The sequence below is a fragment of the Vicugna pacos genome, chromosome 16 (genome assembly GCF_048564905.1).
Source record: "Vicugna pacos chromosome 16, VicPac4, whole genome shotgun sequence".
In the NCBI taxonomy this organism is placed as follows: domain Eukaryota; kingdom Metazoa; phylum Chordata; class Mammalia; order Artiodactyla; family Camelidae; genus Vicugna; species Vicugna pacos.
This window is the reverse complement of record NC_133002.1, coordinates 40,978,346-41,006,128: the sequence shown is the minus strand read 5'-3', so window position 1 is coordinate 41,006,128 and position 27,783 is coordinate 40,978,346. Positions and strand designations below refer to the sequence as shown.

Genomic DNA, 27,783 nt, shown 5'->3' with positions numbered 1-27,783 from the left:
CAACTTCTAAGCAGGGGCCGGTCCGGAAGAGCAAGGCAAGGAGGGTCAGAACGTGTTCGCACGTGTGGATGACAGAACAAGCCCGCTCACCAGCAGTTCCAGTCCAAGGGGGAAGGTGTGGGGATGTGGGAAAAGGAAAAAGAACACAAAGGGAGAGAGAAAAGGGCAAGAAGGAAATGAGGCAGAGGCAGATGAAGCAGGAAAGGGAAAGTGAGGAGGACTGTCTCGGAAACACAAGTGGCCTGGGCTTGAATCCCCAAACCAGCTCCTTGGCCTCATTCCCATCGTTGGAAAGATGAAGAAAAGCAGAAGTACAGACTCTGGCCCCTCGCAGGGATGTTGCATAATCAGAAGAAGGAACTTTTCAGCTTGGAGAGAAGCCCGCAACTGAGTTCCCATCAGCAGAGGATCTCCAGCACCCGGGGACACCCAGCAGGGGACCCGGCCGAGGGGCTTCCGGAGGGAAACATGGCATCAGGCGTCAGACGGGCCGCGCCGGCTCCGGGGAGGCGCAGGGAGAGGGGCCCAAGATGTCCAGGTGTGAGGAAGCCAGAGCTATACAGGGCTTCCCTGCTTTGAGTGTTTCCAGGTTGTTCTGGAGACGAATGACAGGTCAGGGAGGCTGATGCAACTGGACCTCTCACAGCATGTTTTGAATAATGTCAGTTCCTGGAAGCCGGAAGAATGACTGCAGCCTTGTTGGTAAAGGCCAAAGATTGGAAACACCCTGAATACCCATCAAGAGGGGATTGTCTTAAAAAATAAAGCAAAATAATGGCATGTCCACAAAGAGGAAATACTATACAGCTATTCCAAAGAACAAGATAACTTTATATGTCCTGATGTGAGCCAAAGTCCCAGATATCATAAGTTAAAAAAAAAAAAAGTACAGAATGACACAAACAGCGAGGAACACAGTAAATGGAAGGATTCCTACCCAATGGACTGGAAATTTTCTATTTCTCAACCTGAGTGGTGGGAACACAGGTGTTCAGTTTATCCTTCTTTAGACGGTACATACATATTTTATACACGCTTTTGGATATATACTATTTCACAATTAAACATTTTTAAAGGCAGGAACAAGTGTGTACATTTCTGGGTGCACATGCATAGAAGATCTCTAAAAACTTCAAAGTGAATACCTCTGAGAAGGGAAACTGGGTGGTGTGCAATGGGGTATGGCACTACATCCTTTTATAACTTTTCAATATCTTTCACCACATGCATGAATTGCCTATTTAAAAAAAAAAAAAAACAAACCCACGACAGTCACTGGCAATTCTCCAGGGTGTTTCAGCATCACAAATCGGGAAAGTACCCAAGGGGCCAGTTTCCCCATCTTATGGCCAAAGAAACTGCAGCTCAGATGTCCTGTTCATGGTCACACAGTGCATGAGCAGCAGACTCATGCAGCCAAGCCAAGTCTCCAGGTGCAGGCCTGGGTTCCCCACTCCCTGCTCTCTCAACTGGGGGCTCTCAGCTGCTCCAACCCAAGGATCACCTGCCTGAACTGGTCACACCCCTCTGCAGCCCCTTCCCCTCCCTCAGTCACAGATGGGACAGGGATAATTAGGGGAGGGGCCTGGGATGGGAGGGGCACAGTCGAGGTTGGAGCCCTGAGATCTAGAGCCTCCCGACCCCACATCCTCTGGGCTGCTGCCTCCAGCCTGTGGGCACAGGCAGGCTTCAGGGCTCCCAGCTCCCTTCCTGACACTCCAGGCACTGTCAGCTGCATGGCCACTCCTGTGTCCTCAGCAGGCAGCCTCCTGGAAAACCACTCCCTAGCAAACCTGCTGGGGGAGCTCCACATTCTGGCCACTTGACCGTCAGAACCACATCTGGGGGGAAAAAGCACTTACCCTGATGTCCTCATGCCAGTAACCAGGCACCAGACCAACCAGTTCAATCAACAGCCTTAGACTCTCAGATGGAAGCCAGCAGTGGACACCAGGGGCCAAACCAGACTCTGGCTGTAAAATACCACCTTCCTCCATGTGTTTACATTGAAGAAAATCTTAAGGGCGGTACAGAAGAATCATAAAACCTCAGAGCCAGGGGAGTTAGGAAAACTGGATGCTTTTCCCTGCAGTAAAAATCTACCAGGCCAGCTTCATTTATTGAAGGCCAGAAACAACTCCATTCAAATGTTACTACTTCCTTATTTAACAAATGCTAACAAACCTGAGTTCATATATTCTTTCAACAAACAGTACCCTCACTGCAAGCCAGGCACACTGGGAGCACGGAAGGTGATTAGAACAGCTAACATGTGGAGACGTTTACTCTATAATTTAATACCTACCAGGCATGCTGCTAAGCTCTATGCAGAACTGCATTTAGTCCTCATGGCAGTTCTGTGGGAGAATCTGTTGTTATCCCATTTTACAGAGAAGGAAGTCAAGGCTTTCAGGGTAAGTAACTTGTCCAAGGTCACAGAGCTAGCAAATGGCAAACTGAGGCCTATCAGGCTCCAAAGCCCATTCCCCACCCATTGATTCAGACACAGTCCTGTCCGCAGGAGCTCTCTCTCAAGCAGGTGTGTGCGAGGAAAGAGGGGTGGGTCTAGGCTTCTACTAAATCTACTCTGCCAGTAAGGGGCTGATCAGATCTGTTACTTCCCTCTCCCTCTCCAACTCCCCAGAGGGAGAATTTCCCTAGGAGTTCCAAATAAATCAAGAGTCCAGGATCCATCCATGATGCTGCCCTCTTTGCTTCAGGTCCAGGCCAAGGGCCTTGGTGACCTACATGTTGACACAAGCCAGGTGACAGCCTGGGCCAGAAGGATTCATGCGAGGAGTTCTTGGCATACTAACCCCCACTGTCAGCTCTGCAAGGGCCCAAGGGAGCCGCAGACCCTCTCCCCACACACCCCGCTATGGAGGCCACGCCAGCCCTTCTAGCAGGCAGGGACGGGGCTGCAGGGGCAGGGCTGCAGGGCTAGGGAAGTGGGCTGGCCAAGGAAAGCGGGTTCTATCCTAGGCTACCAGCCCTCTTTCGCTGTCCTCTCTGGGATGTCTCCACATCTGTAAAAAGTGGGGTAAATCCCTAAATCCCACAGGGAGGAGATATTGTTAAAGAGGCTCAGTCACATAAACTTCTTGAAAGATCTTGAGAACACGAGACATAGTTTACACATGCCAGATGCCACTCCCGGTACACCGGGATAAACAACACGCAGCTCCAGGGATGCCCACCCTCCACCTGTCTTCCAAGTGGGAAGCCTCAAGGGTCAGATCAAGCACCAACCCCTCTGAGAAGCAGTTCCTGACTCACAGCTACCCCACACTGTTCAGGTGCCTCCTTGTCACCACGGACAGGAACTGCGCATCTATTGGTCAATTTCTCCCGGGGGGCAGGGCTCCTTGAGGTGATGTCCTTGTGTACAATCTGTGCAACAGCGCCTGGCATGCACTAGGTGCTCAATAAATGTTTACCAAGTAAATGAAAAGTATCAGTGTTGTTATTATCACACTCTGGAATTCTGTGAACAGGATAGAATCCTCGGGGCAGGAGCGGTGGCACCCCACAAAAGCTCCAACACTGGGATGGACCAAGACCATCAGAAGGCCCAGATCTCCCTGCATTGTCTGTTTTCCAGCAAGTGCTTCTCACACCCAAAAACTAACTTCCTCCACAAAGTCAAGTCTGCCTCATCAGTACCAGGCACTGAGGACGCAGGGGAGACACGATCCCTGACCTCCCCCAGCCAAGGAGTTCTCAATCTAGGAATTCTAGTCCAGAGGCCCTCAGAGGGGGCTGTGTGAAGAAAACAAAACTTCCCTTATCTCATCCTTTCAAGTGTCTATGTTTATAAACTTATTATCGTAGTAGATGTGCTATATTAGCACAGAGCGCGTGCATATAATTTGTATGTGAAAATACCAATGTTGGAAACACATGATCAATATTTCTTTCCCGCTAGGCACGCAGGAGCAAGTCTGGAGACCAGAGGTCCAGCCAGGAAATGGGCCGCGCCACTACAGCGAGGAAAGGGCAGGAGAGAAGTTTCCAGAGTTCACAGGGCAGGAGGCCACAAAGGAACAACGACAGGGGAAGTCTCAAAAAAGAGATGCTTAAGGCCCAGCACGTTCCCTGTTGGGGAAAGAAAGGCCAGAAAAGAGGAAACAGATGAGGGGCCACCCATGCAACAAGGGGGGATTCCGGGCATTCCAGGGAGAGGACACTGGAAGCCATGAACCAGCAAGGCATCTGGGGAGATCCCAGTCCAACGTGACTGTGCACTCAGATTCAAGGCGTGGGGACAGGGAGTAGATCGGAGGCTCAAGAGGCAGGCAGTGCCAAGCTGAAGAGATGGAACTCTGTCCTGCAGGCATGAGGAGTGGCCCCCAACCAAACGCTAAGAAAGCAACCGTCCTCCATTTGCCCGTCTGCTTATCAACAGAGGTGCCACTTGATTTGGTTTAAAGAGCTGTGCAGCAGTAAAGCCCAGCGCTTGGACAGCCCCAGGCAAAGGGCTGCCCAAGATCCTGGCCTCAGCAGAAGCACAGGTCTGTTCTGGGCACAGGCGGACGCCCTTCCGGTCCAGACCGACAAGCCCTTGGAAGCGGACCGGGGCCAGGCAGCCTGTCCCCAGCCGGCAGGGCTGGCCTCTGGGAGCGGCCACTGTCAGCAGGCGCAGGAGGTAGAGGGTGGGGAGGCACAAGGGGAGAGGTAAGCAGATTCACCAGCCCCCACCAAAGTCTGCGGCCTTCGTTTTCACTGAGGACCCCCAAGAATTGAAGCCACTTGCTCCGAACAGGGCAAGAGAGCAAGGAGACACCAGCCTACAATCCTGAGAGCCGAGTTCGACCAGGAATGCTGGAGCTTGAAGTAGCACCACTCTTCCTTCTCTGCAACCGACTCACTGTCCCGTCGGGGCTTCAAGAAGCAGACTCTGGAGTGGAGGGCTGCAGGCGGGGCTGCACGCCTGGGCTGTGCACGACTTGGCTGCCACAGAGGCATCAGCCAGGCCTCTGGGAACTCTGGAGCTGAACCTCTGAGGTGTCCCAGACGTGGCGAGGGAGTTAGTCTTTGTACTCCATCCATCTTTGGATGGAGGGTTGTTACTTTGAGAGAGAAACTATCCTTCGGTGGCTGAAGACAATTCCTGGGGAGGGACTTGGCTGTCAGCAGCCATCACTCCTGACCCCTCGGAGGAGGGTGTGAACTCTGCAGGGAGGGGGGGTTGGTTTGGACAAGACAGCACAGCCCTTCTGATGCGCTCCACCTTCTCAAACGGCTCTCTCAGGAAGAATTTCGCCTCAAACAGATCATTCCACTGACTTCAGCATGAAATGACACTCAAAGAAAGTCAGAGGAAAAGCACTTGTCTATTATTTTTATGTCACTCATAACTGAGCTGATAGGATCTAACATTCTCTTTCCTGGTTTTAGATTATTTTTAAGAACACATAATTTCACTTCAAAGAACCCGTCAACAAGCCGCTCTGTGAATTTTCCATTTATCCCTCCTCATTCTCAAGCAACTAGTTCACACATTTGGGGGGAAAAAAAGTCTATTTTTTTGATCTGGAGGCTCAAGTCACATCATCTGAACAGATATTTGCATTCAGTTCGGGACAAGGTCTGGGTCATCAAATGGTTAAGACTTTACAGAGAGCGTTAAAAATAAAGCATGAGAAACGCTTGTCAATTTTAAAGAACATGAAAATCCATCCAAAATATTTTCGTATTTATAATGTGATTTTCCCCCAGATATATGAGAAATGCATGTTCACTGAAAAAAAATGGGGAGAAAGACAAATATCACATGATATCGCTTATATGTGGAATCTAAAAAAAAAAAAGAGACAAATGAACTTAATTGCAAAACAGAAACAGACTCACAGACATAGAAAACAAACTTATGGTTACCAAAGGGGAAAGGGGGAGGAGAGATTAATTGGGAGTTCAGGATTAGCAGATACATACTACTGTATAGAAACCAGACAGACAATAAAATCCTACTGTGCAGCACAGGGAACTGTATTCAATATCTTGTAACAGCCTATAACGAAAAAGATGTATATATAGGTATGACTGAATCACTATGCTGTACACCGGAAGCTAACACAACATTGTAAATCAACTACACTTTAAATAAAAAATAACTTTTTTAATTGGGAAGGAAAAGCAAAGCACCAAGAAGAAATTAGGTTAATGATTATCCCACTATTCAGGGGAGGTCACCCACCACTAACAAATGCACAGCCTTCTCTTTCCTCCACGTATTTCATTCTTAATAATTAATTGGAGTCATATTGTTTAGTATTATATAGTTTTTTTTCCTGTTAATGGTATATTGTGAATGCTTTTTCAAGTGTTAATTCTTCACAGCAACTTTTTTGTTTTTAAAGGCTAACAGCTCTAAATATGTTCTGGTTTTACTTACACAATATCCCAAGGTTGTATGTTTAGGATGGTGGATAATTAAGTTATCTGCAATTCTTCATCAGTATAAATAAGGCTGCAATCCACATCCTTGGGGCCAAACTCTTTAAATCCTAATTGGTCCTTAACCCCAATTCCCAGTGCCTATACTCACAAAACTTTACTGAACTTGCATCTGAGGAACCCAAATAACAGCTGAGAATGACCAGCCCAGAAGGAAGTGCCCGGCCTGCTCTTGGCCTCAGCAACCCGGAGAGACGTGCCTTCTCTTTGCTGATGTTCCACAGTAGGACCTGCTCCTGCAAACCAGGACAGGCCGAGGGGCCAAACCAGCTCAGGCCAGTGTCTTCTCGCCTATTACCTGTGTGTGCCCTGAGGCACCCGCCTACGCAAAGGAACACTGCTTTCCCCAGGTTCCTTTGGAATCCCATCTGACTTTTGACCTGCTTTATAGCCAAGTAGACTCCCAGATTCAAAAATTAGTTTTGTAGATGACAGATTTCCCAAGCTTCCATTATCTCTTTTCAGCTTTTGGAGACAGTCTTTACCCCCACATCAGAGTAGTTCTTTATTATCATCCCCATCAGTAATATTTACACTTTTTACTAAGCAGTTCGCATGCATTCGTCACACTGACCCATCAAAACCATTCTGAGAGAAACTACTGACCCCATTTGACAGATGAGAAAACTGAGGTTCAACATAAGGAATTCAATCAATACACAAGGCTAGCAGCACTCAGGATCCAAACCAAATCAACTCCAGAATCCCATGTCATTAGACGCAAGCTTGAGCGATAAAAATCTACACTTTCAATGAAGAAGGAAGCTGAAGGTAGACCCCCACATGGATGAGTGAGGGCGGGATGCTGTTCGCTAGCTGTGCAAATGCGGTGACCTGGGTACATCACACTGCCGGGTACCAGGGAGCCAGGCAGGAGGACCACAGCTCCACAGGCCCCAACTCCACCAACAGGAAAGCACGAGGCTGATCCAAGATGGAGGCGCCCCAGACAAAAGTAGTATCATATATACCAAGTGCAGCATGCTTTCCTTGGCTAAAATAAGGCACATATATGCTATGAACTTAAATTATGATCTGTTAGTTTGGCCCATGAGAGAGAGTGGAAAGGATCTCAGAGGAAATCAGCCAGGCCACGTCCCTCAACCACACAGATATGGAAACTGGGCTCAGGACGCTAGAGCCCAAAGCCAGTCATGGCAGACTCAGGTCTCTGGCCTCCCAGCTCAGTGGTCCAAGAGATAACTCACAGCAGCACGTTTAACACAAAATGCATGAGAATTCCATTAAAGACCCTGAAAGAAAATATCTGGTTTAAGAAAAAAAAAAAACCTACTTGGATTTTCAACAAAACTGAATGTCTAGTCTACAGGACTTTGATCAAGGATTTAGTCCAATATCTCTGGAATATTTGACCAAAATAAAACAAAACAAAAAAGCCAAGAGATATAATGTCTACAACAACAACCACAGCCAAAGACAGGATGAAAACTGTACTGGTCAAAGTTCGTTTTGTTTTGTAAACTGACATCAGAGGATTATTCCAACCTCAGAATCGCAGAATCCTGGGACACACCCAGCATTATGCTGGTAGACACAAAGAAAACACACACATACACACGAGACTGTTCTCGTCCTTGACTGGTAGTGTTACAATGACTCCAATTTTCCAAAATTGGAAAATTACTCAGAGGATCCCCCTGGGCTCTGACAGCCAAACTGCACTAGGCATTGGCAGTTTTCTTTATAACTTACTTTGTTCTGTTTTTCATTCATTTAAATAATAAGATTCCAGTCTGTTCTATTTAGGTATTAAGGATACATCAGGGAATAAAACAGATAAAAATCCCTACCCTTCTGGAACTTTCATTCTAGAGAGGGTAGATGGCAATCAATAGGTAAACCACACAGTGTGTGTCGATGGGGAAAATGAAGCTGGGCAGGGGACAGACAGCGGGACAAACAGCGGGGACAGAGGTCAGGGAAGACCTCACTCACTCAGGGGGTGGGAGATGGCTGTGGGCACCTGGAGGACGAGCCTTCTGAGAGGGACACGGCTCCAAGGCAACATTTGACGTGCCTGGTGTGTTGAAGGAACAGGAAGGAGGCTGGTAGGGCTGGGTCAGAGTGTGTGATGTGGAGGACAGAAACCACGGCCTTGACTTTGGTTTTCACACCAAGTGGAATGAGAGAGTCACTGGAGGGTTCTCAGCAGAGGGCTGACAGGAGTTGTCTTACATTTTTAAAGGAAACTTTTATCATTAAATCTTCCCCTGAATTTCACACCGAGATGCTATTTACATTGAGACCTACCCACACGAAGGCCTGCGCACACGTGCACATACACACACACACGGACACCAAGGAAGGTGAAGAGGCTCCTAGTCTCTGGGTTCCTCTCCACGACACCCACCATCCTCTGCCTGCGTGGCCTGCGGAGACCCTGATGTCCCCAGCAGCACAGTCCATCTCTGATTCCAGCAGTTACCCCTACACATCAGGCCAGCGGGAGTGTGGTGCGGCTGCCCGTCCATCAGCCCCAGCCCTACACCCTGACCGAGTAGGGGCCTCACCACACCTGTGCTCGCAGTTCACATCCCACTAAACAGAGCCCACCTCCCAGGAACCCAGCAGGAGAACCCCCAGCAGAGGCCTGGGGTGACCTCCTTTGAAGAGAAGCCTGAAGGCCAGTGTGATGGTCTGTGAGGGGGAGGAGATCTGAGCAGGAAGCTGGGTGAATGGCCATCTCTGTCACCTGCACTTGGAGAGACACCTTCTGACCTCCCATCCCTGAGTCAGGACCAACAGAGAGAGGTAGGGGAGGAAGGGTTGGCTCAGCTTTGGGTGCTGCAGCTGGAAGAGAAACCAGCCGTCCCCATCCCCTCCTCACTGGAACAGGCTCTGGGGAGCTCACCCGTGTGAGAGGGGCCCCGCCCTCCAGGATGAGGGAGGGACTCTGCTGAGAGCCCGCAGTGCCCCGCGTCTTATGGCATCAGTCCCAGTCCCATCCTCCCAGGAATGTTCCTGTAACTCCCTCACCTCCTACATTAGTAAATGGCTCCCCAAAGGTGAGGGGACCCATCCAGGGTCACAGAGTGACAAGACAGCTGGTACTCAGGCCTGGCTCTCCCAAGACTCTCCCTTCCCACATGCATGTAACCTTCCTAGGGAGCTAAGCCCCCACCCGCATTATCAATGGAGCCCCAGGCCAGGTGGAGGAAGGGCAGGGACTCTGAAGCCACAGGGAGGGAAAGAACCCAAACCCCCAGCTGGGGGGTCTCCCAAGAAGTCCAGCTCTACTTACCCTGATGCGTGACAATAACAGTGACAGCAAAAAAGACAAGTCGCATTTATCAAGTGCTTACTGAGGGTCAAGCCCTGTCCCCTGCGCCCTACACGCTTACTCGTTCAGTCCGCACAGCAGCCCTCACTGGTGGTTCCTACTATTGTCCCCATTGTACAGATGGGGAGACTGAAACCAGAAAAGTACAATAACTTGCCCAAGGTTAGAAACAGTCAAGGGCACAGGAACAAGTCAAACCCACGCTGTCTGACCCCAGAGGCCATATTCCCAACTAGACGGCCTTTTCCACTGCTTCACGTATTTCTCCAGGAATGTCTTGAGGTTCATTCAGCACTGATCACAACAAACCCTCCTTAATTCCTGAGCACTTACTTTGTGCCAAGCACTGGACGAGACCCTGGAGCTTCTGGATAAAGAGGTCATGCGCAGTCTTTGTCCTCAGAGAGACAGGAAATCCTTCCTTTAAAGCAGAAGGGCGCTAGTCACCCTTCTTGGAGAACAGGAGGCTGCCCCAGAACATTCGGGTGGCAGGCGGAGGGGCTGCCACGGGAGAGGCTATGGCATTCTAGGGGGTGGGGTGCCCGGGGAGTGGGAGTAGGGGGCAGAGGTGCAGCTGCTGGTTGCACTTTTCACTGCACAGCCAGATTTGGCTCCTCTCCGCGGTGGAGCAGCTGGTGACATGGAAAACGCCAAGGCATGGGCTCTGTAACCACCCAGACCCCAATTTGAATGTCACCTCTGTCCCCGCGGTGTGACCTCAGGAGGCTAACCCACCTCTCTGGGCCTCAGTTCCGGCCTATGCTCTGGAAGGACGGGTGAGCACAGCATCCTCAGGGCCGTCCGAGAACCCAGAACAGAGAGCACTCAGCGTTCGCTCCAGTCATAAATATCCTCCTCACCACCACCACCACCACCATCGTCCAGATGCCCAGAGGACTCTTCCCAGGGTGTGGGCAGCAAGACTGTAGGTGGTCATCCGGCATCTCCACTCGGGTCTCTGAGCCAAGCCCCAGCTTCCCAGGCGGCAGCAGGGGCAGTGTTCCTGCTGAGTGTCTGACCCAGAAGAGAGAGCCCACCGCAGTGGTCCTCCTTTCTGGGACGGCCCCCCCGACCCAGGCAGTTTCACGGCCAAAAGGATAGGGTGCTCCCTAGAAGGCTGTATCTCGACTTGGGTGCCCCAGTGTTGCTCAAGTCAGGCAGCCAAGACGTGGGGAGCCCTCTGGGTACCAGGTGGGCTCTGCTCCCACAAGGCCTGTCTGCTAGAGAGAGCACTTCCCTCAGGAGGAGTGGTAGCTCCGGAAACATCTCTACTTCTCAGCCGACTCCAGCACTGGCTCAGTAAAGGCCCTGGGGAGAGGCTGCAGGTCTCATTTTTACTCCAGAAGGTGTGAGTTTTGTATCATAGCACACGGCTAGCTTTTGATCCTGAGAAGGGAGGCAGGCCGAACCATCAAAGTGCAGCCTAGGGGGCAGGGGTCTCTGGTCAAGTCCACCAGTATGTGAGCACCAGCTCAGTGCCTCAAGTGTGGCAAGCACTCAAATAATCCTTGCTTTAATAAATGAATGAATGACAATATTAATGACAATAATGGAATTTTTCCAAAAACGGTTCCCCCCACACACAACTCATTTCTAGTTTTTTCCACCTGTAGACACAGTTTTATGTAAGTACAAAACTACAAAGGCTGCATACATGCAATTTTGCTGTCTGTATGTTCTCACTAAATGTAAGGTCGTCAATATGGTCATGTTTCTACCAAGTCTTCATAATGAATGGCTGTGTGTAAAATAACTCGTCCCATGCTATATACCACAGTTGGGTTCAACCATCCCCTCGCCACCAGACATCTACCTTGTTTTCATCTTTTTTCTGTATTATAGATAATGCAAAACCCCCCCTAAATTTTGCTTTTCTCTTCCACTGAATGATTGCCTTAGGAAAAGCTACTCCAATTTCAAGAGTAGCTACTGTCCTGGGGTTACAGAGGAGGAGATGGTACCAACAGGTGCAGGCAGATCCAGTCCCCTGGGTGCTCAGTCCATGCTGTGGAACGAAGGAAAGCAGTTTACCCGTGCAACAGCATCAGCATCCTTCATGGATGACAGGGCCATGGGGTTCCTCAGCCAGGGCCCCGCCACCTGTCCATGTTGTCAGAAAGTGCACCGTCAGTAAGTCAGCGACAGGCATTCTGATAGCAGGTGAGTGAGTACCAATCCCCAAACTACATTTCTCAATAAGAAATGAGGGTTGAGTTTGGATTTTACTGGACCCACTGAAGAGCCTGCACGTAGCCCTGGTACCTCTCACAACCTGCTGTTCTCATCACTCTCTCCCCCGTGCTCCTAGATACGAGGCAGGTTCCAGGTCACCTGAGTGTAGGTGGCACCTGAGAGCTGCGCCCCTTATGTGTTTGGCCCGGGGCACCCAGTGGCGGCCTCCCCTGGCCCCAGCACTCCAGCCTCCGAGCTTTCCAACAATCCAAGCTCACTCTCTTAGCCTCTGAACGTGCTGGTCCTCAGCTTCCAAAGTTCTTCCCCAAACAGAGTCCGTCTTACCCTTCTGAGATCTTTCCTCAAATACTACCTTTTCTGCAAGGCCATCCTGACCCCTCACTTAAAAGTATACCCCTCCTTAGCCCAGCCTTCTTCTTGCTTGCATTTTTTTCCATAGTACAGTCACCATTTAACAAACAACATATTTTATTATTCACTTATTGTCTGAATGTCTCCTCCTAACACTCAAACCTAAGTTCCACGGGACTGACATTTTTGTGCATTCTGTTCAGTTCCTTCCCCATTTAGAACACTGCCCAGCCAACAGTGGGTGCCTAACACATAGTGGGTGCTAATTAAATACTCATTGAAAAATCAAATAGTAAATGTCATATATAAAAAGAGTCTTACTCTGTGCCAGCCGTGCTTTACACGGCTCATCTCATTATGAACAACAATTCTATCATGATCTCCATTTTATAGATGAGGAAACTGTTGCTCAGACAGGTTAAGCAATTTGCCCAATGACACACAGCTTAGCCAGGAAGGGAGTGGAGTCTGAATCCAGGCGGTCAAGCACCAGAACCTGTGCTCTCACCTGCTACAAGGCTCTGCTCACCCACCTGGTCTTTTATCCAAATAAAGAAGCAGCCCATGAACCCACAGAGTCTTCCAGAATAAGGCCAAGCACCCACCCTGCAACTGAAATGGGGAAGAGGAGGTAGGAGCGGTGAACCCAGACAGTGGACCCCAGGAGGCCGCCTCAGCCCCACTTCCCCAGGAGCACAGCAAGTCTGACTTTCAGAACACGAGCACAGCCTAGATTGGCAGCCACGGGGTGACTGGGGCCAGTTTGCTGTGACAAGTGGGACTGGGGCTTTGACAAGATGGGTGCTAAGAAAACAAATCCTGCCAGACCAGGAAACTGCTTAAACCAAACAGGGCCAGAGAGGAAGTTTAGTTTAAGCTGTTAGATGCCCGAGACAAGGTCTGGTCATTTGAGGCCAGCTGAGTCTTTTTCTGGGAATAGTCAGAAGCCCCCTCCAGCTTAGGGGCTCAAAGTAGGGGAAGGGGTGCAAAATGAACTGGTGCCAATGAGCCAGTTTCCATTTGTCAGTCACATGGCAAATCAGAGCCCACGTGGTTACTCTGCACACAGGTTATTACAAGTAACGACGTCTTTGGCTTTTGGTTTCTTTTTATCTTTTTTTTTTTTAATTTTTTTAGAACTACTTCCTAAAAGTCTCAAAATTGTCAAAGATGCAGCTGTGAGCCTGGCCCAGCACTTTGTCTCAAATGCTCACCTCTCCTCATAAACCATCAGGCCAACCACAACAGAAGAAGTTTCCTGTCCCCTAAAAAGACAAGTTTCCATTTGCTGATGGATTCTTCCTTGCTCTGTGCAGTCCCCTCAGCCGGGATGAGTCAGGGCCACCAAGGGGACTCTCCCCAGGGACTTGTCGCCTTCTCTCTCCTAAGACCGCCACCAACATTTAAAATACAACCATGCCCACAAGCCGTCCCCATCAGGCCCCAGTGCTGCCCAGTGCTAACAATGGCATCGCCTAACTAGAGCACTTCAAACCCCAAGCTGAGTTCTCTGAGACAGAATCGGAGAAGAGCCTTTGCTCTGAGCCCACCTCCCCTGGGCCCCCACCCCCACGCTTTTCTCCCATCCTCCTTCTCGACCAGAGCATCTGCCTCCTTCCTTCTGCACATGGTCCGTGCAATCTGGACTCCAATGCTCTGGCCATCTCGTCCTGTTTATAACTCGGAGGTAATCCCTTTCAAACAGTGTGGGGAAAGGGAAATTTTCACACCATCTTCTGTGCAGCATTATTTCTTCCAAAATGCTGAGCATTACCGAAGATTTCTGAACTCGAAGTCAAGTGTGTTTCTGACAGGTGCAATGAAATGAACACAGGTATAAAATCAGACAGTTCTAGACTTGAACCCCAGCTCCACAGAGTACTTGTAATCTTGAGCCCTATTTCCTCATCCACAAAATGGGCTAATAAGGTTGTCATTACCGAGAAGCCAGCTGAGAAATCTCCCGTAAAACTCTTTATATGTTAAAATTGGGAGCATCTATCTCAGGTTGGCCGTGACTGAGGGAGGAGGGCATGGGTAGTCCGAGTTATTATATTCCTAGGATCAGGATCCGGCCTTCTCTTCCCACTTGGTCACAAGGTTTATGTAAGGAACCAAAGGGGCAGGTTAAGTCTGGTCAAAGCTGGCCCCAACTCAATGGCATCAGAGCACCCCATAGCTCATGAGTCATCCAGCTGCCTCCAAACAAAATGGCAGCCAGCGTCTTCCACTAGGTCCATTTCCCAGAACTGCCATGGGGTCACAGCTCACTAGGTGTATACACCTAGGCTGTCCCACAGTTGAGCACCCTGAAGCACTCACTGCCCAGACCTCACACCCCTTCTCTTTGCAACACCCTAAGAGAAAAAAACGATGACAAGCACAAAGTCCTCAGGTCTATATTTCCAACAAGACTCACAAATCAGAGTCCCCATTCAGAGAAGACTAGGGCAGCTTAGTAAACGGGGGCTTTCCCAGGTCTACCTCTCAGGCTCGTTTCCCATAAGTGATGCCTGATATCTGGTATTGGCAGCCCCACTTCTGAGCTGGCAACCTCAGTTCTCAGGGCCCCTTCCCTGGCAGGCTGAGACCTCCAGGCCTTATAGCAGACAACTGAGTTTCAGTTACCACGGTGAAGGCTGGCAGCATAAAGTACAGCTTGGTTCAAATCAAGAAACATTTCCCGAGTCCCTGCACACCTCAGGTTGCAGAGATGAGTCAGCCGTGCGGCACAAAGGGCCTCCGCTCACACCTCACCAGCACCTTCTGTGGGTTTACTCATCTATAAACTCCCCTGCTGAGGTGACTTTCTCCTTCTCTCTTACATCCCACAGCGGTGCCTGGCACCTAACTGGAAGGCGCAACAAATATTTGTTGAATCAGTGCATCAAGTCTTGACCATGGCCCAGCTAGAGGGAAACAGTCCCAGTCTACCAGCAGGAGCTCAGGATGGATCACAGTCCTCATGGACCACTACTTCTCACTGTGTCTCAGCCACACCAGCCTCCTTTCTGGTCCTTGAATCCAACAAGTTCATTTCTACCCCAGGACTCTTGCACATGCTGGTCCCTCTGCCTAGAATACTCTTCACCTGAATTTTCACAAGCTGCTGCCTTCTCACGTTTTAAGACTCAGCTCAAACCTTCTCTGAGAAGGAAGCTTTCTTGACCACCCGATCTAAAGCCAGTAGTCTTCTCCCCACCTCATCATCACTCTAACCCACTTCCAGTGTGCTTTATCTCAGCCACTTTTCTCTGCCTGCTGGCTTCTTTTTTTTTTTTTTTTTAAATCTTTCTCTTTCCATTAAAGGAACTGCTCTGTCTTCTTCACTGCTCTTTTCCTAGTACTTAAAACAGGCAACACAGTAGATGCTCAAAAAACAGTCGATGAGTGAATGGATAGAAGATAGAAATAAACAGCAAATTCAAGACAGGGAATGATTTGCAGGCTTTAAATGTCTTACGGTTTTATTTATTTTATTATAATGATTTGCAAGCTTTAAATGTCTTACAATTTAATTTATTTTATTATAATGATTTGCAGACTTTAGATGTCTTACAATTTTATTTATTTTATTATAATAAAAATTGTTTTAAAAAAGGAAGGAAGATAGGAAATGAGTGAACAAGGCCAAAAAAAAAAAAAAATCAGGTGAGAGAAGAAAGACACAGAGACCAAAAAGGACTGCAAAGAAAAAAATAATCTATTCAACCAGGAGTACAAATTTTAAGATAGCTATCATTCAAAAAGCATAAAATGGAGGACAGTTTTGCAACTCCTGTCACCAAAAATCTCCATGCTCTTTGACCCAGTAATTCCATTCCTGGGAATTATCCCCAGGAAATGAATTCAGAATAGGAACAAAAATAAAGAGGTGCCTGTACAAAGATGATTCCAGTCACGTTGTTTATAATGGCAGAAATCTGGAAACAACCGAAATGTCCAATAACAGGGGAAATGTTTTGGCAAATTACAGCAGACCCACTGGATGAAATAGCATGCAGCAATTAAAATGGCCAAAAGGAAGATAATAGAGAAACGTGGACAAGAATTTTAGAATAATGCTAAGTGAGAGGGGTTAAAAGAAATATCGAATTCCTTCTAAGCACCAGGCACTGTGCAGCATACTTTCCATACTCAGCAACTCCTCACAAGAGTCTAAAATAAACTTATTCTTATCCCTTTTTAACTACCAAGAAAACAGCGGTTCAGAGAGCTAAACCTTGCCCCAGGTCACAGAGCTGGCAAGAAACAGAGTCAGGAGGGGATGGTGACTCCCCCAGAGCCAAGGCGCACCCTTAAGTCCTCACTGCGGCCCTCAACATCCTACTAAGTGCTCCAGACCGTCCTGTCCCATAATGACATCATGACTGTGTTTGGGAGGCCAAACCCGGAGATCTGAAGCGGCTAGCCAAAAGCAACACGGCGCCGAGAAACACTGGTGAGAAGATAGTCTACAAGATAAAATGAAACAAACAGAAAGCGACCCAGAAAACCACCTCTGTTGGGGACACGAGACCACAGTGGAAACAAATGAAACCGTGGTCAGCAGGACCGGGCTTCAGGAGGACTGAGCAGAACCATGAGAAGAACCACAAAAGGCAATGAAGCCCCTTAGTGGGTCCTGGACCCTGTTTCACAAGGCAGGAGCCACTGAGATCGGGTTTACCAGGAGCTTCTTGGAGAACACGGTCTGCTGGTATTTGCCAACTCTCCTCCCAGAAGCCAGAGTCAGCTTCAGGGGAAATTTTAAATGGTCACTGCATGGGAAAAGGTAGAGAGATGCCTCCCAGCTGGCTGGGGTCCCAGCAGCTCTGACTGAAGGCACGGGGCGGGGCTGGAAGGTCTCCCCCGGTCACTCTGCTTCCCTGACCGCCACTGCCCAGCGCCACCACCTTCTCAAAACCAGTCTTCCTCGAGTGTAAACTGCCAAGATGACCCAAGACTGGCCGGAGCTGGTTATCGCTGAAGCTGGAGGATCCCTGCATAGGGGTTTGTCGTAGCACTCTCTCAGCTTTTGTGCATGTTTGATTATTTCCATAATAAACTCTAAAAAAATAATCTAAACTCAGATGTAGGCATTTCACCTAAGAATCACCAAGAGCCTGATCCAGGCTTTGGGGGTGCCCTCTGGAGCCAGACTAAGGCCACCAGTCCTTAAAAAAAAAGTATTCTGTGCTAACAGATTTTCCAGGAGTTTGCAAATACAAGTCAGGCAGTGCTCGTAGGTAATTAAGTCTCTCCTTGGCTGTATGATTCTGGGCAAGTCACTTAACTGTGCTCTGTACCTCAGTTTCTTCATCTTAAAAAAGGGAATAACAATAGAACCTTCCCCAAGATCGTTGTGAGAAGTAAACACTCTATAAAACTCCTAAAAAGGGGGCCAGGCGTGGAGTAAGCCCTCAGTAAAAGTCAGCTATTGCAATACATCCATTTTGTAACATGCATAGATATTCATTTTGAAAACCACACATCCATTTGATCAGGTACCTGGGGAGAAAGAAAAGGGGTGGGCCAGGCCCTCTATTTCTGAGCCCTCTGGCAGTGGTATGGGAGCCGCACGTCTGCCTAACGCACCCTGAGTGGCCCTGGCCGGCCCAGGCCTCCGCTGGTCATGGGGCTAGAGAGAGCTCCTCCTTTCAAAAAGCCACACCAGAAACAGGAAGCTGCTTCCTTTCCTTTCCATTCTGAGCCAGCATTTCCTTTTTTGTTTTAAAAAGCATTCCTCGTCTGCAGCCCAGCCCTTCCCCTGCCCTCAGCAGCCCCAGGCTCAAAACACACCCACAGACATCTGCATTTCTCCTGGATTGTTTTCTGCCCACCATGAGGGTCACGAGGTTTCTGGCAGACCCGGCGTGAGTATGCCCCTGGCGTCAGGCTAACTGGCCCGCGCAGGGCCAGGAGAAGGCAGAATGTGAGGACTCCAGACATCCAGACCTCTCCAGGCAGGTCTTCCTCCTCTTATTGGGAGGATTAAGTGAAATATGTCTCTAAGTGCTAGTGTGGCATAAGAGCACAATCTGTCTCCCTTTGGAGAGTATCTCCCACAATAAGAGGCAATCTTGGACAGTTAGGTAAGTGTATGAGGTCACCAGCCTCTCCTCAACCCAACCAATTTTAACTGGAACCTCAAAGGGGACCTCAGTATCATAAAAACAACAGTAACTGAAACTAAGCCTACCATTTCTTGTCTCTTCCCCTATTCATGGCTTAAGGCAATTTTTCCCCCCGCCTAAGTTCAATGGAAAAAAGATCCTCTGGACAAATATGTTTTGGAACCTTTGCTGCAGGACTTCTCAGAGCCTTTAAAACACTAATCTTCAGAGGTAGGGGTATAGCTCAGTGGTAGAGCCTGTACTGAGCGTGCATGGGGTCCTGGGTTCAATCCCTAGTACCTCCGTTTAAAAAAAAAATGTTTTTAATTGTTTTAATGTGATTCAAAAAAAAAACAACCCACTAATCTTCATCTTGGGCAAGTCATGACTGATGTAGCACGTTCTCATCTACTTGAAGCCCTCTTTCCCAAGAGCATCTTGCAGAATACAGATTAGGCATAGAAAAGGCTGCATTAAGCCCTTTTGAGGGTCCCAGACTGGGAGGAGGGGATCCTCAAGATCGTGCCCCATGCGTGAGGACACTCAGGTCACTTTAAATATGACCAGTAATTTTTCTTTTTCTGGCCAGCAAAACTCTCTGTGCACCATGAGTGAAGACAGTCCTGCTACTACATATCAAAACCCAACCCAAATGAATAGGCTAAATTGGGACTCAGTACCTCCAGGTGCCTTGTCAAAGAAGAGCCCCACCACTCTACAAGCAGCGTGTCTCATCAGCTTTGCAGAAAGCAAAACCCTCATGATCAACACAGTGCAGATTCAAGTCTACAGTTTATGCTGTATGAAAAGTCATTTTTCCTAACCATGGCTGGTCTATTCCACAGAATACATTATGCTTTCTCCCCTGGCCCTTTAAAAAATTTTAAACACAACCCTTAATTTGTTCTTGCAATTATTCTGAAAATGGAAAATTGAAAGGGGGAGGGGAGAGAAAAACAGCAAGCAAACAGGATGACTTCAGCTCCATTATCAAAGGCAATCTGCCCAGTTGAAAACACACGGTCACCCACCAAGGCCAGGACTACAGAGAAATACAGATGTATACAAATATATAGGTTTCATACGTGGTGGCAGTTTGAATTAAGACTTTTTCAATGCAGGTGGGAAACAATCATGCCTGGGAATAAGCGACAAAGCATTTTTGACCCATTCCCCTAGGTACGCCTCTGTATCTCCACCTGGGGTCTGGAACAAGGGGAAAAGCCAACATGGACACAAAGACACTGGATTAAAAGGCTATATCATCTGGAAGCAAAATGGTAAACACTGTACAATGTATCAGGGTACAGAATGCAAAATCAGCACAAATTAAAAACAAACATCAGGCCCTACAGGAGTAAAGGTTCACCCACCAAGTCTCAGGGGATCTTTCAGGGGAAAGATGAGAAATCCTTGAAAGTACAGTCAGGTCAGGTTCAAAGACTCAGATAATCCAGCCAGGCTGAGCCAGCCCACTGGGCAGACTGGCTTCAAAAAAGGCCCCACCCACTGGACACCCTGGACTGCTCCCCAAGAATCTCTTCAGTCCCCAAGGTCCCTAAGACACTGAGATGGAGCTGGGAAAGCAAACCTATTTGCTTCCTCTTGCAGAAAACCCCTTGAGGCTGAGGACGCCTCCTTACCCACCCAGGAGGATGGGATGACAGGCTGCTGTTTGCCTTCATTCAAGGTGGTATAATGTCTCACTCCAGGGCATGAGCTCAGGTCTGACTCCCAGCTCAGTGCTCCTTTATAACCACCCATCTCTCCTCCACTCTTTGTTCAGGTTAATAAACAACATACATAAACAGTATGCATATTATTATGTATCCCTGGCAAGTCACATCCCCTTCGGGCCCTCAGTGTCCCCATCTGCAGGCAAGAGGGCTGGATCAGATGGAAATGCCAAGATCCTTTGTCACCTTCTTGCTTTAGGAATCCAGGACTCTGATAAATCAACCCTAAAGCCAAGGTACCTCAAGCCATGCTCTGATCATTATTTGTGGCTGGTGATGAAACCGAGGTTACAGTTCAATGAGGTATCTTTCATGAGCCTCAAGTGAGGAAAACCTCACCACATGGCTGTGCACTGCCCAGAGGTGACCAGCCCCTGGGCACAGACAGACATCCAGCCCCCACTCTACAGTCTGGGAGCAAGGAAAAGTCCCACTTTAAACAGTCAGCCCTGGGGGCCCCCCTTTACTACTGGTAACCGCAAAACTAGAACCCAATCTTGGACACATAACCCAGAAACTCAGCCATGGGGGCCACGTCCTGTCTCCTGTTCACCCTTCTCAACCTCAGGGTGGACACAGATCCAATGGCAAAGAAGTAAATGCATAAACGTTCCCGGCACACCTGCGGGGGAGTGCAGGAGTTAGGGGGCACTTTATCAGGTCCTAACGATTTCAAAGAATAGTGCTGATGTTAAATGTGTTCATACACTTTGACCCAGCAAATTCCACTTCTAAGAATGCACTCGTGCCCTCATTGCACCAAGACTTATAACAAGACGTGGAAACAGCCTGAAAGGCCGACAAGCAGGGACTGAATTTACGATATGACCACGCGATGCAGCCACCAACAGTGATGATGCACTGCAGACAGAAGACATGTACAAGGCAATGTACATGGGGAGCTCCACAAATACACCTGTGCACATTTGTAGGCAAATGCAGAGGATAAAAAACACAGGAAGAATATACAGACAAATATCAATACGCATTGACTCTAAGAGTCATTTTTATTCTCTGATTCATCTGTGCTTTCTTTTTAACAGTAAGCATGTACCATGTGTGTTTTAAAGTATTTTAATGAAACTGGAAAGCTAAAGGATGCAGTGCTCACTAGATGAATGATGCAGAGAGAATAAGGCAGGTATCCATTAAAACAATTATGAGTAAGTTGATCACTAGGCAGCTTCTCATTTCTCAGAATGAGACCAACACAGAGCGATTACTTCACAGTTCGCCAACAGGGACGTGTCTTTGAGGATGTGTTGGGCCGCACTTTAGGGAAGCAGCCCCCGGCCCGAGCTCAGAGGCTGTGCAGCCTGGGGTGGCCACCAGAAGGCCTGGAATTGAGCTACCAAGGGTCCCTAGGCCAGCCCTTTTTGTTACTGGCCACTTTCTTGGACTCAGCAGTCATGACTCTGACCAGAATCCCCACCAACTAGAAGTTTCAAGAGGCATTTGTGAAGTTCAGTACATGAGTTCTGAAGACCAGCCAACCCAGCTTCCACTACCTACTAACTCAGGGTCCTGGTGACCATTAAATGGGGCAACATATGCCAAGAGCCTAGAAAGAACAGGCGAATAGGAAGGTTTCCACGTCTGCCCTCACGATGTTCCTAGGTCCTTACCATAACCCTGAAGGCACCTCTTCGCAGCTTTCCCTTTGAACTGAATGTAGAAGAAGATTCCCATCAGCCTCTTCTGAAAGGATGTCCTTTTTCAAAAAGCACAGCTGAGAGAGACTTGGCCACAGGCTTGGTTCCTTGCCCCACCACTATGGATACCATCCCCAAGGACCAGGGCCTTTGCCGGCCCTCTCCAGACCTCAGCCGCTAGGCAGGTCCAGGACATTTGTGGTGGGGAATGCAGCTTTCCCGGATTTTGAGCCAACCCAGCGGGAAGGGAGGCATTCCCATCGCTGTCCCCAGGCAGGAAACCCGAGGCCTCCTGGCACTCACGCACACCTGGGCTGCAGATCTGATAAGGCCTCCCTCCAGCATCCCACAGGCCTCCCCAGCCTTGGGAACTGCAGGTCCTTCTCCAGACCACCTCAGAGGAATGCTGGCGGCAAGTTTCACCAGGGAATAAATCTGCCAAGGCGAAAGCAGATACCAAAGGGGACAGACAGAGCCCTGGATCTGCCTCCCTCAGGGGCCGGCTGGAGTTAAAGCCTCCAGCAGGAAGCTAAAAAGATGGGGTAGAGCAGAAGCAGAGAAATGTCACACTGCCAGGAGGGCAGGGTGGGGAGAGAGAAATCAGGCTTCTCTCTCAGTTCTGCCAAAGAGCGTGTGACTCGGGACAAGACACCATCAAGACTCCGGGAATATTTCCCATAAAAGAAGGAGTTGGACTGACCAACTGTCTGGTCATATTCCCAATTCCCAGGTGCTCTCAGCAAGCCACGCTACTGGGGTCTCCACTGTTTGCCTGCCTGGCTCCTCCATTAGGCGGAAAGTCTGGGAAAGCATCCTAACTACCTCAAAATCCTTGCCAGGGTAGCTTCAGCAAGCTCAGCAGGCAAATCAGTAATCACGGCAGGTTTGTTGAGTGAATGCACGTCGGTGCACGCCCCAAGGACCTGCTCTATGAAGACCTCCAGCAGCAGCCCTCTCCTTTCCCAGCAGCTCCACCATCCAGATACTCCCGGGGGCAGGAGAGGGCACGGGGAGCTCAGGTCCTCCACACCGCAGGGTTCTGACCTCTGCTACAACCAAGCAGAGTGAGGGTCAAGGTCTTTTCGAGACCCCTTTCTCTAGGTCAGCTTGCGTAGGAGGGACTTTTCTCCATTAAAGCACCAGATGGTGAGACTCGGTGTAACAAAGGCCTGTCTCTGGAAAGTGCTAGGAGGCTGGCAGGAAAGGGCAAAGTTACAATGTCCACAAGACGTGAATCTTCATGAAGCACCACTGTCTCCCCACGGCTCAGCATAGACTCGGCCCAAAGAGGATGCATGAATGAGGGAAGGAACTGGCATGGGGCTCCAGGCCCAGCTGTGAGGCCAGCCAGGTGTCCCTGTGTGAGCACACCTGGGGAACAAGAACATTCTATCTTGCTTCAGTGGCATTCTCAGACCCCAAGGAGGGTCTGATGGAGATAGGGTACCAGGTTCTGCTGAGATGAAGTAGCCTCCCAACTTTCTGTTTACAGAGTCAGGCTCTGGGTTCAGATTTTATCTCCCTCCCCTTCTCGTGTCAAGAGAAAAAACCATGTATATGATGAAGATTGGTGGATTTCCAGGAAATCTGAGGAAACAGAGAAGGGTCCAGCACCTTGACTGGCAGGCAGGAGGCAGGCATTAAACCTTGGTTTCTTCCACATTTTTGGATCCAAACTGGACCACCATGTGGAGGAGGGCACAGCAGCCAGACACACTGACCTCTACTCACCATCCAACCTACAATCTGAGGCACCAGCAGGTGGGCCCGGGGTCAGGGACTTCCCGGAGCATCTCACTGAGTGCTTATTTAATGAGGGCCAGAGTGGGCTAGGGTTCCTCAGATTCTGGGAGAAGTCCGGTGCAGTTGCATAAGCCAAGCCCTCTGGTCAGCCCCTTGTTCAAAAGCCAGGAATCCAATGTTGCAAGCCCTGTCTCTGGGGGCCCTGGCCTGGTATGTGAGAGGAGCCTGCAGAACAGGAAAGAAAGCCAGAGTAGACATCACCACTGCCCAGCCTGACCCCACCACAGGCTGCTGGGATCATTTCCAGGCCTGTCATCCACCTCTAGGAAATAGGAGCCAGCTGTACCTTTCCCTAAACGTGGTCTGTGGCATGAATGCACTGGACCCTCACCAGGAAAGTTCATGGGCAAAATCTCCTGGTAAAAAGAATGTGGACTTACGGACTCATGACAAGGTCGCAGGTTTAAGTGGTCAAGTGCCCATTTTACAGATGGGGAAGCCTGAGATTCAGAAGTCCTGGGACGTGCCCAAGATCAGACAGACAGAATTCAGACCCGAATTTTAAGTCAGGGCTTTCCACCTACCACACTGCAGCTATCTATTGTCAGGATTCTCTCAGTGATAAATTTCCACCCTATTTTATCTTTTGGTAAATCTGGATTTTAGAACCATTCTTAAAACAGGGATATTCCTACACAGGGATATGTATAACAAACATCTATTCAACTTAACTGAGGTCCTTTCAGTAAACCATATAATTTACAGCTGCAAGAGCCTGCAGCCTCCAGTCTCCCTGTTCAGGTAAGGAGGGTGAGGCCTAGGGAACTAGATCCTGGGGTCTAAAGCCCCATCCCCCAAAACAGCCCAGGTCTCGCCTTTTCAGGGAGAAGACTGGACCCGAATCCACATTATAGTGAGGACAGGGACTGGGAGTTGGTTCCCATTCACACTGCAAATGTCCTTTGGGCCCTCAGATGGGTTTCTGGATCATCCAATAAACACTCAGAAGGAGGCCACTGAATAAACCTAGAGGCCTAGACAGCTAGATGCTCTGGGGTGTCATGATGTCACACCTTGGTCAAAATGAGCGACTTTGGAAGTCAGGGTACCGAGAAGTCAAGGCACCGTTTCCAGAGAGCAGCCAACGATTCTCCTGGATCCACTCTGCGAACCAGGAGCAACATGGGGACAATCCGAGAGAGGCCAACACAGAGAACATTCTCCCCTCCCATCAACACAGCAGTCCAACCAGACACAAGCTGCTGGCCAACGACCCCCTCCTCCCGGAACGAAGCCACACAGGCCCCCTATTGTGTCAGTTTCAAAACTGAACTTTGCTGGGCAAACACACTCAGCTGTGTTCAAGAAACCAGTTTCTCTCGGCACTTAGAAAACAGCAACATGGATGCAGTTGTGCGGGGTTTTGTTGGTTGGTTGGTTTTCTAAGCAAAGCCCTGGTCAGTACTGCTATAGCAACTGTAACAAAAATAATAATAGCCAACACTGATTAGATGCTTCCCCTGTCTCTGGTTTTGTAGCTTTTAAGAAAGTAAAACTGCAGGAAAGAAGTCACCCGGAGCATTTTGGATCAAATGAGGATTCAGCCTTGTGGTGTGCACAGAGAATTGGGTGTCGTAATAATTGCCACAAATCACCCACTGATCCTTTGACAGCTGACATGGGCAGTTAGCAATAGGGGGGGCATGGAGGGTTTAGGATGAGAAGTTAAGGTTCTAATAAATCAAAACATCTCCAGATCTGCAGAAGGCCAGATGTGATAATGACAGGTGGAAAGAGTCCTCTTTTTCAAAACAGAGTAGCTATTAAGTGGTGCCTGGAATTTCACAGCCTTCCCAGTCTCTGGACAAAAGCAAGTAGGGAATGAACTAGTTTCCCTCTATTGTGTGTGGGGGAAGGGGAGATTCCCACTTCTGAGAACCCAACAGCCCTTTCTGCTGATTCTTTCAAATCCTTTTAATATTGCACTTCCTAACTATAAATTTAAGTGAGTAGGGCCCACATATTTTATTGCTTCTTTACACTGGAGGCTGTCTCCACCAGAACCCCTTGAACAGTGTCATCTTCCCACCAAAGCCTTTGGTCCCCAGCATAATTGTTCCTAAAACAAAGTCCAGTGTTGGGGGTTGGAGGGGCGGTCAGTGGGTAATCACATTTTGAGCAGTGAAACGCTGTGGCAGTGCAGTGCGAAGGAAAAGCACCAAATGCCTGGAAGGCAAAAATGCAGTTTCAGCAAACACTTTGAAAAGCGGCAGACAAGAACCTGGAGGAGAGGAAAGGAAGGAACAAGACAGTCTGGGGCGTGAGGAGGGGCAGCGAACGACAGGCCTGAGCTCACACTTCAGGGGGACCGTCCCCCGCCCAGTCACCCCGGCCCGCAGCTGCTGGGCTCAGTCACCCGGGGAAAAGTCCAACATGTGACTCAGTGGGAGAATGAGTTCTGCAGCCCGGCAAGCTGGAAATGGGGTGGGGGCGGAGGAAGGGCGGCAGGGGATGTCCGCGCTCAGCCCGTCCCACCCGCGGACTCTTCGAGCCTCCACCCCAGGTCCCCCTATGTCCCTCCCCCCAAATCCCGCCCAAGGTGAGGGGCTGGTCCTCGTCTTCCAGGGGCCGCGCGAACAAGTGGAGGAAGGAGAGGAAGCCGCAAAGGAGGCGACCGGGCTCAAGGATGCAACTGGGGAAAGAGTGAACCGCAGCAGCGAGGGAGGTGTTGGGCGCTTCTCGGGCCGGCGACCTCTCCCTCCTCGGACCCAGCGCAGGCCCCCGACTCTGCAGCGCCGCGGCCCCTTACCTCCAGAGTCCGGATCTCCTGCTGGGTGAGGTCGTTGGACACCGCGCACTTGGTGCGCAGCCCGCGCAGGCTGCCAATGGAGATGTCGATGAGCTTCTGGAGCTGCCCGCACTGCTGCAGCGCCCGGCTAGCTGCGGCCCCGGCGCCCCCATCCGCGGCCGCCGCGGCCCCCCCGCCGCCGCCGTCCTTCTTCTCCCCCATCGCCACCGCGCGCAGCACCGCTCTATCCATGCCTCGGCATCGGGGCCGCGAGGTGGCCGAGGCGGGGAGCCCGGGGACGCGGACGCCTCGGAAGGAAATCCCCGAGCCGGGAGGGCTGGACAAGGAGCGCCCCTCGGCGCTGCCGGAGCCGGGACGCGAGAACAGCCGGCCACGGAGCTGGCCGCTCCCGCCCGCCCAGCCGCGGCTGCAAAGCGAAAGCCGCGGCGACCCGACGGCTGCGGCTCCCGGAGCCTTTAAGTGGCAGCGGGGGCCGGGTCAGAGCAGCTGGGCATGCTGGGACTTGTAGTCCGGCCGGGCACCTGCCACCGCCCGCGCCCTCGGGACCCCTGCGGGCGCCCGCGCCCCACGGTCCGGGCCTTCCCCTCTGCCGCGGGCGCAGGCGGTGCGGGAGCGCCACGCCTCTGCGCCGCGAGAGTGGCAGCTTCAAGCTGGCTCCTCCCTCGGCGCCTGGAGCCTGGGGAGCCTCGTCTCCCCGCCCACCCCCGCCTCCTCCCCATTCCCCTCCTGGCTGGGGGCTTCCGGCGACCACAAGGATGGGGCAAGGTCGGGGCCGACGGTCGGCCCCTTGCACAAGAGGAGGATGTGCATCCTGCAGTTCCTCTGTCGCAGCCGAACCCTGGAAAACGGGGACAGTGGAAGTTCCAGAGTTTCTATGTGGGTTTAGGGGCCGCCATCTAGTGGGAAGGGGCCTAAAGTACTTGTCCTGTAGCTGGTTCGCAAAGCATTGGACTCCCGATTGTCTACGCCAGAGGAAATGCTCAGGGTTGGAAAGACGAAGGGCTTTTTCTGGATGCGATTTACCCACCAAAATAAGGGCCCCATGCCCCCACCGCCCCAACCCAGCAGGCCAGGCCAGACGCTTGGGGTGACACATTGATGTGTTGTGCGCTTGGGAGTGCTCTAGAGCAAGCAGACAGTCTGGGTTCAGAAAGTCTCCACACTATCTAGCTGTGTAACTTTAGGCAAAGTTAGCTCACCTCTGAGTGTCTGAGTTTCCCCATCAGTAAAAATGGGGTGATGACAGTACCTAACTGATAGGGTTCATCTGAAGAATGAGTTCGTATATGTACAGCACCTAGACTGATTACCACTGCGTGTAATCACTAGATAAATGTTAGCAATTGTTACTATTCAACCTCAGATCTAAACATGCCCCCCAACCTGCGCAGTGGGCAAGGGCAAAGTCCTGCTCCTGGGCTGGTAGTTGTCTGTGCCTTTCTGTGCC

At 50.1% G+C, this 27,783-nt stretch overlaps 1 protein-coding gene across 2 annotated transcripts in view; it reads right to left on the bottom strand.

Moving 5' to 3' along the window:
- The window catches only part of KSR1 (kinase suppressor of ras 1), a 133,098-nt gene extending 106,369 nt beyond the window's left edge, over nt 1-26,729 (bottom strand). For both annotated transcript variants that reach the window (XM_072938968.1, XM_072938967.1), the window contains exon 1: nt 26,337-26,729. In XM_072938968.1, the coding sequence (XP_072795069.1) occupies nt 26,337-26,567 (231 nt within the window). In that variant the 5' untranslated portion in view covers nt 26,568-26,729. The remainder of the gene's footprint in view (nt 1-26,336) is intronic.
- Nucleotides 26,730-27,783: the final 1,054 nt, after the last annotated feature.